At 41.7% G+C, this 13512-nt stretch overlaps 1 protein-coding gene across 1 annotated transcript in view; it reads left to right on the forward strand.

The window, feature by feature from the left end:
* AMDHD2 (amidohydrolase domain containing 2) overlaps positions 1 to 13512 on the forward strand; it is a 339455-nt gene that overhangs the window by 25181 nt on the left and 300762 nt on the right. Inside the window, exon 2 of the mRNA XM_069210515.1 lies at positions 4583 to 4691. Within this exon, the coding sequence (XP_069066616.1) occupies positions 4609 to 4691 (83 nt within the window). The 5' untranslated portion in view covers positions 4583 to 4608. The remainder of the gene's footprint in view (positions 1 to 4582; positions 4692 to 13512) is intronic.

Raw genomic sequence — 13512 nt, forward strand, 5'->3', positions numbered from 1 at the left:
AAAGTTCAAAGCTGTAAAAGTAGGGTGACTGCTTCATGCCTAGTCATTACGGACACAGTTTCCTCCAGTTTTGGGCTTTCATGTGACATCATAATGACTTCTGAGAGTTGTAGCTTTGGTAAGCTTTCGTTGAGCTAATTAAAGTAGGCACAATTGATAGCTATGATGTGTGAGTTAAAAGCCCGGGATAGAAACGCAGTTCTTCATGACATGAAGTGAGGCGGTCACCTTACGTTAATCAGAGTGTGTACTTGGGTAGGTAAGACTGTGTGGCTTACTCAGTGAAAGTTTCCATGAAGTTATCAAATGTTCTATGCTTATTTTGAAAGTGATAATGATTTGGTGTTAATGGTGGGTGTCATGCCAATCTCAGCTGTAAAGCATCTCTGAAGCGTCCCTAGTAACTAAAACTAACTCTTTTAACACGTAGGGGGGTGAGTAGGCTCTGCGTCTGCCTCTTTATTCTTTACCTACCCATCCTGTCCACATCACAGGAAGACACCTGTCCTTTCCTCTGCCTATACAGAGCAAAGCCAATATTAACCAGTCAAGAACAGTTGTTTTTTTAAATAAAAAATATGGCTTTGTTTCTATAAAATAAAATAAAAGCTGGAGCTTGGGACTGCCATCCCCAACAGTCTCCTCCATCTTGACCTCTGTCAATCACTTGTAGTCATTTAGTGAGTCAATGGGCTTATATTCCATGGCAACATATATTTTCACAAAGGTGTGCCACCTCAGATAATTTCATTTGACTCACTAAAACCTCTGACCTCACGCTACTTGATTAAGCAATAAGTAAATAGACTTGGTTTGTGTGATTTACTGCATCAACCCACATCCCCTGTAGTAGAGTCATATGCACACACAATTGGTCCCATGCCCTTCAGGGATTTGATGGCGTCCTCTTGTGTAAGGGATTCCCTGTGAGCTTCTCTGGAGTTACATATGACATCAAGTCTTGGTGATATAATTGACTCTCCTTTTTAAAACTGTTGTTTTCAGCTGTGATAGTGCAAAGCATTCATTGCAACTGAACTGAGGCAACATGTAACAGAAAGTGGTTATATATATATATATATATATATATCCCGTAATCATGATCTTTCTCTAGCCTTCCAGGTCCTGTTTTGTGCGGTTTTGTTAGCAGGTAGGATAACCATAACCAATCGACTATCCAAAGAGAATGAAATAGATGACTGAGATACATTTATAGTCAGTGTAGGTGTACTGTGTTTTGTCATGGCATTGGGCGTGCTAAGAAGCTAATGTATGAGTTCAAACGTGGTGACTTCTTTCAACTGAGAAACAGTTAATGGGTATAGAGAGCACTAAAGCTTGAGTACCCACGGTCGAGAGCTACATGGAAAATGGGGTTTCTGGAACTATGTGGCAGGTGAGAATCAAATTATGCAAAGCAGCTAAGTTTGTGCCAATATTATCTCATCATCCTGTCATTTTTAGGTCTCACCTACAAGACAGATTTTAGCTGGTAGTAGACAAAAGCCTATTGGGGACCATACCTGTAAGAAATTGGGTTACTATTTGGAGTGGATGACTATCCATCTCAAGAAATAATCACAACTCTTGTTAGGGTGACCCTTCAAAGTCACTAAATAATCCTGAGCTTAACCTTTGGTAGCTATGGCACAGGCCAGATAAGGCTAACAAAGGGGAATGCATAATGTATTTATGCAGTGACAAAACAATAACAAAGTCAAAAATGCAAAACTATAAAAATCCCAGGCCGATATTTGAAACATATTTAACAAAATGACTCCAAAAAGACAAAAAATACAATAAGAGGAAACGCAGATATGAATTTCTAACACTTTAAGTAGAAATAGCACCAAAAAGCACAAAGTGCCAGTGATAGTCAATGGCTGTAATAAGCTGGGACCTAAGCGCAATTTGAGGCTGACTGCAATGGCGTGCGGGTCAGATACACAAACAAGGTGTGTCCTCGTCAAAGATTTTATCTTCTGACGCCGTCCTTTAAGTCCTAGTCCACCACACGAGTACACTTCTTAGCCCCCAGGTCCTCAGGGGAGGCTTTCAGAGGAACAGTATGTCAGGCATAGGCCAACAGCAAGGTCCGGTCCAGGCCCATTTGCTCTGATTAGCTGGGTAATTGTACTATTGTAATCCTAGTGTCCTCCCACATCTAACACTAAAATCCAGTTTAAGGCAACTCATGTTCCTAAAATAAACACAGAAACAGAGGTTTGGTAGGAAAAAAGCAGAGTCCTTAGGCTACCAGACAGTGGATCCGCAAGAACTGTCTTGGCATCTTTTTCTCTCCCATTTCAAGTGTGCCCTAAGTGTTGTATGCAAATTCATTAGTCCCATCTGGCAGGATTTGATTCTGAAGCAGAATTTGACACTGTAGTGACAAAAGGGATGTCCACTGCGCACACCGTGATCATTCGTTGGAGTTCAGGGGAGTCATCTCTGCCCATTCAGGTCAGCCTTTTCCTTGTTCACACCTATTCAGGGCTAATTACTGGCTGGTTCAAGTTGTAAAACCCTTGCAAATTAGCCTCCAGGAACTCTAGGCAGGGAAAAGGTAACTTTCTAAAAGTTGCTTTTCCTTAATGTTTGATAAAAATGCTTAAGTTCAATGTTTGTTTAAATTGATTTTTTAATAACTATTAAACATATTTTGTTTAATTTTTTTTTAGCTGGTCCCACTTCAGAGATGCAGTACAAGTACATTAATGTATGCTCTGTTTTATACATAGGCCAGCTAGCTAGGCCTGCCACAGTGAAAATAGCTTTTGGGTGCTAGTCACTGTAAGGACATGTTACCGTTAAATTTCTAAAAGTCCTACTTTTAAACACCATGCACCCACCTTGTGCACTACAGAGCTTACATAGAGATGACCTATTAATATTTAAAATGAAGGTTTTGACCTGTTAAAAGGGTTTATTTTGATGCAGCGCATTGCAGTTTTTACATTGCTGCTCGCAAGCTAAAAGTGCAGGCCTGAGGCCATGTTCGCACTCCCATGTAGTGGATGGCACAATAGGTGATGCAGTTCACTAGTGATATTTAACTTACAAGACCTGGGCACACTTGTACAATATACTAGGGCCTTATGGATAAGTTAAATATGCACATTAGGGTTATGCCAGTTCGATCATGTTGAAAATGGGCACATAGGCACTTTAATGCTGATTAGTAGGGGTAAAGTGCACAGAGTTCCACAGCCAGCAAAAACAGAAAGGGCAAACATCTGCTGGTACACCATGTAAAAAAAAATCATTTTCTACAATATCAGAGGTTTACACTAGGCTTAATTTAGAGCCCATCCACCCACTGCTTGGCATTGGTGCCTTTTTGTCACTCTCATTTGCTTGTTTCTTTTTTGATGAATTGCGTTCCTCTTCCTGTGTTGCCCCTTCCTTTTGATTGGCTGACTTGTATCCTTCCGCTGCTCACATTTAGTGAACTATTTTTTCGTTCTCGTTCAGGACCTCCAGTGGAGTGCATGTGTTTATCAGCTATGTCCGTCGTATGCTGCTTACCCCATACTAGTTAGTCCATGTGTGCCATGTGGTTCAGCAGCCCCACACGTATTCTGTCCCACTTGTGTTGATTTTCTTGTTGCATACTCGTCACCACCCCATGCACTCCGTAGTGCATCAGCAAAAAGCATTGGCAAATCACAAGGTGACTAAGGCAAGTCCTACTGCCCTTGCCAATGCTTGTTACACATTATCATTATCTGGGCAAATGCTTCACATCATTAGGTCAGTGTAACACCCGAAGCAGTAATCGGTAACTTAACTACATTAGCTTGAAATATTTTTGTTAATATCTGCAAATTATGCAGTAGATGAAGTATTGGGTAGCAAATCCACAAGTACGTTTAAAACACCACAGCCGCAGTCTTGGGTAATTCCAGCTGCCCTGCACATAATCAGGTTCAGATGCTGGCATGATTAGTTCATTTCACTCTTTCATCCTTCTAAGAGTGATAATTATGTTTTAGTTGGGAATTGCAACAGCTGTTATTTAATGTTTTACGAAGCCAAATCACTGTGGTCTGGTATAATCCATATTTTTTTTATTAATCATCATGATTTTACTCAACTAGTGTTAAAGTCGAAAGATTGAATGATTTTATCCGCAATTACCATTGCAGATTACGTTCTGTAAATAGTCCCGACAGATCTTTGCAATTTTTTTTAAAAAAAGGTGTTTTATTGTTCATAACACGTTTTTGTGTGTTTTTAACTGATCACGCAATAACGATTAAACCGAAATAGCTTTATATGCTCACGGTCACACGTGTGTCCACATAATTCCTTCTTCGTGCGGCTAGATTCTTGCAGATTGGTTTATCTACCAGCTGTATAGAAGAAGGATATCTTTGACTCCTCATTTTATCTTGCGCCTCTTAACCTCTTGCGCCTTTTTTCGGGTGTAAGGCGAGCAGGCGCTTTAGCCACTATTTTCAGCCCCTTTTGGCTCCCCACACCTATCCTGCAATGTTGTACCGGACTTGATCCGCCCAGAGGCGGGTGTGCCCGACATAATAAGAGCTGACCGCCGAATTCTCCTTTCTCTTTCTCCCAGATGTTACCGCCTGAAGCCCATGAGCCATGCCGTCCAACAAGTCAGTCTCAGAGGCTCCCATCGTACAGTTTACCAACTGCTCTATTCTGAAGGAGCACCAGCTGCACAGGTGAGAGCTGGGGAGGTCGCGTGCGGAACAGAGACGGGTGGTGGGGAGGGGTCGGGGGTAAAGTTCACCTTCTTTGCAGGTCCTGCGCTGCCTCGCCTCGTGCGTAGGAAAGCTAGGCCGGGCTTCTGAGACATGTACTCGTTCGTTCGGACAGCTGGACGTCAAGCAGAGGGAGACTTGGCCTAGGAAAAAACATCATCCCTGCGAGAGGCTCGTTGAAAACTTCGCTCCTCATTCCAAGACTAGGGCATTGCTCAGAGTGACTGAACGCTCTAGTAGGCCACTAAGATGCGTAGGCTATACTCGTATGCCCTTTGCGTGTGTAAATTGCTTATGAATAAAGCGCCCAGTTTTTCATTTTCACAGATAAATGCAGACTGAAAACATGTTTTCTATTTTTAAAAGGGGAAAATACCGCAAATGGTTTCTTGTGAGTGCTGCCCGCAATGAATTCCAGGCCACAGCTGAGCAGATAGTATCTGCAGTTAAAAAACACACAGGATGAGATTTCCGTAAATATAGGCATATGTTAGGTATATTTCTATATAATGCTAATATTTACTTGGGATTGTAGTGTTTTGTTATTTAGCTGCTTAATTTGCTTAAATGCGACAGGCATCAAATTATGAGAGCATGTTTATCACTTAAATGTGGAAATATACCATTATACAACTCCATGTATTCTCAAAACACAAATTAAATATGATTAAATACCAGTAAGATGACCTAAAAATAAATATGGCTAAATACAGACACAAATATAAAAGAAACATAAATGCCTTAAAACTGGAGCACTACTTAGGAAGTGTGTAGTTGTTATTACCCCCTCACATGACTTCCTCATCTTCCGTTCCAGAGGATATAACAAGCAGCCAATTGAATCCACCTTGAATGAATGAATGAGAGTTTTTTGTAAAGCGCAAGCTGCTACAACCGGAGCATCTTGGCGCTAGTTGCAAGGATGTAAGAGATTAAAAGAGAAACCCTAGTGTATCACAGAGAAAAATGGAACAGCATCAGAGGAAGTCAAATTTCTTTGAAGAGTTGGGTCTTCAAGCGAGCCTTAAAGATGGCCTCTGAGGATATTCTCTGAAAATGGTTGGGCAAGAGTTCCAAATCTTGAGGACTAGAAAGAAAACTCTGGCCTCCCGCTCTTGATTTGTGAATCCTCGGTATGCACAACAAATATTGTTCAATTAAGTGCCAATTTCTGAAAAGTTGGTATTTGTTTTATCTTGTTTTGAATGTAGGAAGGCGCATTGTGTTGTAAAGCCCTGAACCTATATAGGAGAGTTTTTAATTTTATTATTTGGCTCACAGGTAGCAAGTGAAGGGTTCTTGAACCCTTACGAACTGAGTGGCGGAGTGGGATGTTCAGCACCAGACGGGCAGGCACGCCCTGTACCCTCTAGAATCTGTTTATCATTTCTCTAGGGGAGCCAAGTAGCAAGACATTAGCATAATCAAGCCTTGATGACATTAAGGCATGGACAATGCCCTTCAGCGTATTTTGTTGAAGTAATTTAAGAGTCTTAGTGAATTTAGTAGGGCAAAGCAGTGGACTTTACTTGAGACTTAATCGCCAGCAGTGGACGTGACATGAGACTTAAAGGAGAAGGTGGTGTCTATCTTCTCTCCTAGGTTTTTTGCAACAGCTGTGTGGGCTGGCGGTTCGCCCAGTTCACATGGCCAAATTCTGGACATATCCAGTGTGGAAGAAGTACCAAAAAGCAAGATCTCAGATTTGTCTGAAATAAGGCAAAGACCGCTCTTGTGCATCCCTTCAGCTACTGCCAAACGGCAGCCCTGGAAGTTGGCTGTAACATAATTGTCCAGGTGTTTGAAAGTGTACATCAAGTGACTGTCATCAGCGTAAGACGCAACATTGAATCTCCAGGCTAGTGCAATGGAGGCAAGGGGGAGGCCATATAAATGTTAAATAAAATAGGGCTAAAAGCCAATCCTTGTGAAACCCTGCATTTGACCTCCTTACATTCAGAAAATAAGGGGGGTAGAAATACCACTTGTTTTCTGCTCGAAAGAAAGGTTTTTATCCAGCTCAAGATGGTGCCAATTATGCCATCATCTTCTAACCGCTGTAGAAGGGTGTCATGAGACACCGTATTGGATGTGGCAAATAGATCTAGTAGCACGATTATAGATTTTTGCCCCCTCCTGTCGAGCTGGATTTTAATGAAGTCTGTCACCACAAGTAGGACAGATTCTATGCTGAAGCCAGCCCGAAAACCTGACTGCAAGGCGTGCAGAAGGTTATTCTCTTCTATAAATTTAGTGATTTGGCAATTGACCCAAAATTCTAGCATCTTTCCTAATGCAAGGAGTAAAGAAATCGGTCTATAATTGGTCGGACCTAGAGGGTCCAAGTTTTTTTTTTTTTTTGCAGAGGGAGCACCAGTGCCTTTTTACAATTTGTGGTGCAAACTCCAGATCCTTGGTGAAAGATTAAAGAGAGCGCTGATCTCTGGGTTTAAAGAGTTGATTGCCCGCGTCAGAACGTGAGAAGGAAATATATTTAGAGGAGACCCAGAGCAGGCTTTTTGGATGATCCTTTCAGAGTCCTTTAGTGAAATCTTATTAAAAGAGATGAGTTGGCTGACATTGGTCAGAGGCTTTGGCGATGACCTGGGAGATATATCATTCTTTGTTATTTGTTAATCTAGAGTAGATATCACAAACCTTATCATGAAAAGAACTTGACAGATTATCAGCAATCTCCTGAGATGAAGGAGTTGCTTGCTTTCTAGCTTTGGGGTTCAGAAAGAAATCTATGATTTTAAATATTGTCCTGGGTGCATTATCAGCTTCCTCGATTTGTTAAGCCAACATATGGATTTGTGCTGAACTGTTCAAGTTCATCCTTATAGGTGAGTTTATCGTCTTCAGTAAAATTGCATTGCCACTTCCTCTCTAGTTTTTTTACATTTATATTTTTTGTCTTCCATCTCTGCAGAAAATGACAGGGCAGATGAGATGCGGAGGTCCTTTTGCTGCAGTTCTATTTCAGAGGCACTATTATGTCAAGATTCTCGTTGAGATTAGAATCCGATGATAAGACTACTGAGTCGATATCAACCAACTTAACTACCTTGACTTGAGAGCAAGCCAAGTTCAGGGTTACATAGGAAATAGAGTGGCAGGTGCGGTATTGGTCCATCTTTTCTACTTTGGGAACCTGTTGTAGTGGGGACTTTAATTGAAAAGGGGCTAAGTGATGGTCTGACCATGCTAGAGGTACTGAAACCTCCACTTCAAGTGTAGACATATTGGAAAATGTAAGGTTTAAAGTGTGGTGGGTCCACCCGCCTTCTGAACTAATTTAAAATCGGACATAGCTTCCATCAACCTTTCAGTTGATTTGCACAACGGGTCATCAGCGTTATGGTTACAGTCACCAAGTACCATAAAGTTGGCCTATTTTAGAAAGAAGGTCATAATAGCATTGCATAGAGTCCTGCTGATGAGTCACCTTCTCAAGGTGGTGGTTGCTGGTTTTTCACCCTGCCCAGGATAACCAAATTGAACAGTTTTTTTAAATTCAGCAGCTGTCTGTAAATAGATTTTACTGCCTTTTACTAATCCAGTGTTCCTATATCTGGATCTTCTTCCAGCTCTCTAATAACAGGGAGAACTGTCAACTGAGGAATATAGAATTTTACATCTTCTGTGGACGAAAAGTTGGGGTTGCTTTAAGAAGCACTACATGTTCAAAGAATTGTTAAATACGCCTCCCGACCGCCTCAGACAAAAAAAGGTGCCCAATACCTATACTGTTCGTCTTGAACTAATTTGCAGTCAAAAATAATACTTTGCTGATAATATAACCAGTCCAAAGAAGTAGAACGAGAAGGTTCAAAGGCTTCCTTTTTCAAAGCTTTTAATACCATCAGCTTGTCCGAAGGGGGAACTTTCTCATGTATCACTGGTTTTCTTAAAAGTGCAGAAATCTCCCTTCTAAACAGATTGTTCTAGACCAATTCCGTCTCTCCTCTGAAGGCCCTTATAGACACCAACAGAGTTCTTATTATAGATTTTTGAGAAATCCATCCCTTTGAAATCTTGGTTTCTTAAAAGACCACTTATTTCTGGTCCTATACACCATGTGTCGAAATCTCTCCAGTGTTTATCATATTTCGTTTTTGTAGAGGGACACCTACCCTACTGCAACTCTTTAGCAACATCCTCTGGACATCCTAAGCATTGCAGCGCAATCTGCTCAATCATCAACCCCCCCCCCCCCACTCCCCTGTCCTTGCCTTTCAAAAGTCCTGGGCAATGGAAAAATAGTAAGAATGGAATCAGTGGTAGCTCCCAGTTGTGTTCTGTCCTCAGAGCTAACAGAGGGAGAAACCACACCCTCTTGGGCCATATTCGTGCAATCAATATTTCTGTCTTTTCCTTCTGCATCTTTGGTAAAGGCCTGAACTAGAATCGGAATGTGAGAAAGGCATACAAAATGGCTTTCGGCCACTGTATCATCAAAAGTATCCACCACCCATTCCATCCGTGTTGGGACTGCTGAACAAAATAGAGGGAGATTTGTGTCCTCTAGAGAGGCAAAAAGAGCGATCATTGTGGCCCATCACTTTTCACAAATCTAAAAGTTCTGCTGTGCAACTGGTATGGGACTGATGATGGGAAACTGCGACTCCGAAGATCAGCAGATTGGTTCCCCCATTTTGGCAGACATGCTGCCTTCAGAGAAGAAAGATGCCTTTCACGCCATGTAAACATTTCTTGGGCTAGACCATTTTAAGGCGTAAGACATTGTTCTCCCAGGGTGATTTAGGTATGATTTGGCCACCCGATTCTCTGTTCTCACTACACATCACACCCAGTGGGATCTCTGGGTGTTTCTTACTCATTTGTATAGGTGCATGGCCCCAGACAAATGAGGGTATTTTTTTGTGTGTTTAGTAGCATTTAGAGTAGGATTAGAATTATGGGAATTGATTTGAAAAGAGAAGTAGGAAGTTGTTTTTAGGTTTTGCCTGCACAGCACTTGCCCTGTGTTTGCAAACACTCTTGTAACGAAAAAAAATCTTGAAAGGAACTTAGAGCCTGACCATTACTTAGCTTTACTTACTAATGGTTGACTCCCACGTCGCTCTTGTTTTCTTGCTTGTTATTGGACAGCACTCTATCCTCGGGCTTCCTACCATGGGCCCCATGTGTGTTTATGCTGTGGTGCTTTGACCAAGTGCTGCTTCCTGTCTGAGTCTGTGCACCTACAGAGGTACTTTTTTGTAGCAATCCATCCTGTTCATGACTATATCTCCCAGCATGCCAATCAAAGGCCCTCCCTACTCTTCTGGTTCTTTTTTACACACTGCGACCCTTAACTTGTACTGGCAGAAATGGACTGCTTCGCATCAGACCTTTCCCCAGTTGGGGCAGGAGGCTCAGAGAAGGTAGACCCAGGACTCATCATGGAGCAAGTTTAGGTGAAGAAAGCAGTGGCCAATCCTCAGGAGCTGCTGCATGTAAAGTCTACCTTGTGCTGCATCATTTTACATCAGCACCCATGCCAGTGTCAGCAAGCCCTTCATACTTAGGCTGATTGTCATCTGACCTTCGGCAATTACTTCTGTGCGTCATATGACACCTTAAAACCTGCTACCTTCAGAAGTGCAGTCAGAACTCATGCCATAATGGCCATCTCCAATTCCAAGGACCACCCACCTCTGCAGTACACAAGGATCCTGGCGGAGGTGCTGCATGAGCATCTTGCCTGCTTATTTATCACATCCTAGCCCTAGAAAGTATATCCTTCTTTAATTTTGTGATCCTTTTTCGTTTCTATCGCTAATAAATATTGATAAAGCCAGTAGATCTTGCAAAGGCAGAACCTATTAGCTTTGTCATTGCTTGTTGTCAGTAGTGGTTGTGTGTGCCTGTTAGTTGGGTAACAGGTTAAAAAAGTAGGGGAAAGTTTGTGAAAGAAGTCTAGGAGATCATAGTACTCAGAAAGGTTTGGGTTGAGTCCAAGGAGTAATGGAACAAAAGATGAAAGAAGGAATTGTTTGATACCAAAAAAACCCTGAAATGATCTTATACTTTCATATATGCACATGACACTTGGTAAGTTTGTTTTATTGTCTGGAGGTAACCCATCTATATAAATAGCACAGTTAATGTGCATAGAAGCATACATTTTTGTATGGTTGGATGTGTACATTTATCTTGGACACTTCATAAAGTTTGGTATCAGGCAAAAACTCCTCTGTATATTCATCCATATGTGTAAAGAAACAGCAACTATGATTTTGTCTTACCTACACATGTATCTTATGGTGTAACATACATTTTCCCCTTATATTATGGATCCGCTTATAACAGGAAGCATAGTTCACAGTACAATGACCTCTATAGCAACAACTTTATCTCTGTGAAAAGCATAGTTTGTTATGTCTGAGATTACGGTTGTGGTACACTGTTGTGTTATGAGTATAGTGTCATGTGGGGAAGAGTCAGCTGCCAACGAATCATCTGAAGTTAAGATGGTTGTCAGTGGATTTTGTATGTGGGTAGTGAATTCCATAATTTGGCTGCTTGAACAGAGAAAGATATTCCACCCATGTTTTTTATCTTGTATATAGGAATGTTGAGGTTTGGAGCCAAATCTCAAATGTAGTTTCCTTTTTATATGTTATTTGTTGAGTTTCTTCCTGATAAAGTGTGGTCTGTTGCCATGTATTGCTTTGTGTGTGATACAAAGCAGCTTAAATGTGGTATTCTGGCAACTGGTAGCCTGTGTAGCGCACTCAAGCCAGGGGCGATGCATGCTTGTGGCTTTACATGTGGGAGGAGTCTAGGGACAGCATTCTGAATTCTCTGTGATCTGTGTTGTCTTGAATGCCGCAGCACCACTAAACTTGGTTCCCTAATTGTGTTCTTTATAAGTTTTCAATATACGTATACAGTGAATAAAACAAAAAACAGATGCAATGGGCACCAGCAATGCAAGCTCACTTTCATCAACAACAGATATAGCTTGGGCAGTATCTGTGCAATGTTCAATCGCACTCAGAACATAGTGCGCAGAATCAATACAGTTTTACCCTCACATACAGAAAAGTTACAGTCACCTGGATGAGAGAGCAGGTAAGCCATATATTTATGTCTGCTGGGATTTCTCAATCTATGATTGAGTAAAAAGTTTTATTGAAACATGAAACTAGTGCAATCCAGTCATTTGTTTTTAAGCTTGCATGTAGACTGACGTTCAACAACAAATAAAAAAAGAGCTGCCCTAAGCTAAACTAGAGAAGCACAAGTTTCAGACTTGTACTCGCAAAACGGCTTTGCTCAGACTGCCCATTGCTTCCTGGACACAGAGTGAGAGTTTGTGGGGATTATAACAGAGGCAATTTTGTTTGAATGTTGGCAAATTATCATAATGGCTGTAAACAGAAAACCATGTTCTGATTGCATGCAAGGGTGACCTGATTGCATGAAAGGGCAAGCAGTCAGATTGCTGTTCTGTCATTGGCCATCCTTTCAGCTAATTGGAAGAGCAGCATGTTTTAGGTCCATTCTGATTGATTTTTTATGGTCATTTAGAACAGCCCTTACACAAACATCATCAGCTTCACACCACCACTTCTTTTACAGGTAGTTTGTCTGTGTGATGCTTCAAGTCAAACAATGCACACAGCTTTGCAATAAATTCCAGATGGGGAATCTCAGGAGCAATGTAGCAAGATTTGAATGGAAAAAGAGAGGCAGCTAATACCAGCAGACATTAGGTAAATAAACTATGTGACATCCTAACAAATTAGGGGCATGATTCACACATGAAGAACACTCACATGCAAACACCACCGCACATGCCTCGCATGTTACAGAGGAATAGTAAACCATAGACTGTGGTGGTAAGAGGCAATAAGGGAGCCCAACCATGACACACAGCATAGATTTTCTGAAGTGAGCAAGTGGGCAGTCTCCCCACTCCGGCTCGGGTAAAAAAACTCCAATCAGCTTCCACCAACTATCAGTAGTGTTTTGGCCTGGCTGTGAGTGAGCACCTTTTGGATGGACCCCCAGAAAGGCAAAAAAGTCTAGCATTTTGTTGGAAAGCAACATTCCTTAATCATGCGGAGCCATGTAAGAGACTTTTTTGGCAGGTTTCTCGCACCAAAAAGCATACCGGATCTGTCAGAATGATAAAATGAATAGGAGTTACTCATATGGACATTGCACCAGTGGGACTTTTGACCTTACACACGAGCTTTGGCCATGCTTTGTGTGCAGTCATTTAAGGGACATAGGGCATGGACTGCATCACCTGGCTCCTAGCGTGGTGTAGTCTGAAAGAAGGCAATAACTTTCCTGATTTTGCAGAGGAATCATTTCTTATGGCCTCATGGGTGGTGCATTTGATAGTGAAGATGATATGGGCCTGGAGTGAGATCCAGTGCAGGTCCTTCCCTGTTGGGGTGGTATGGATGAGCTTCTTCAGTCCCTGTATGAGATGTGCTGTTGAATGCTTTACAGGTGTGCTATTGTGGTTTTGTGGAGACATCTGAGCAGGAAATTGCCTTCATTGATATAGGACAGGACAAGGAGTTGCACTTTTGTTATGAAGTCGGTTTTGCGTAGCAAAGGCTTCAGTCTTTTCAGGAAGGATAGCTGATACCATGCTGTCCTGGTATTCTTGGCAATGTGTTCTTTGAAGGACATGTATGTATATGAGGTGAATACAAGTGTTTTTACATTAGCTGTCATCTGGGGTTGCAGTTGTCCAATCTCATGTTGGAAAGCTACGATTTCAGTCAGTTCCTAAATGCCCTGAAGGCCATAG

The sequence above is a fragment of the Pleurodeles waltl genome, chromosome 10 (genome assembly GCF_031143425.1).
Source record: "Pleurodeles waltl isolate 20211129_DDA chromosome 10, aPleWal1.hap1.20221129, whole genome shotgun sequence".
Lineage (NCBI taxonomy): Eukaryota > Metazoa > Chordata > Amphibia > Caudata > Salamandridae > Pleurodeles > Pleurodeles waltl.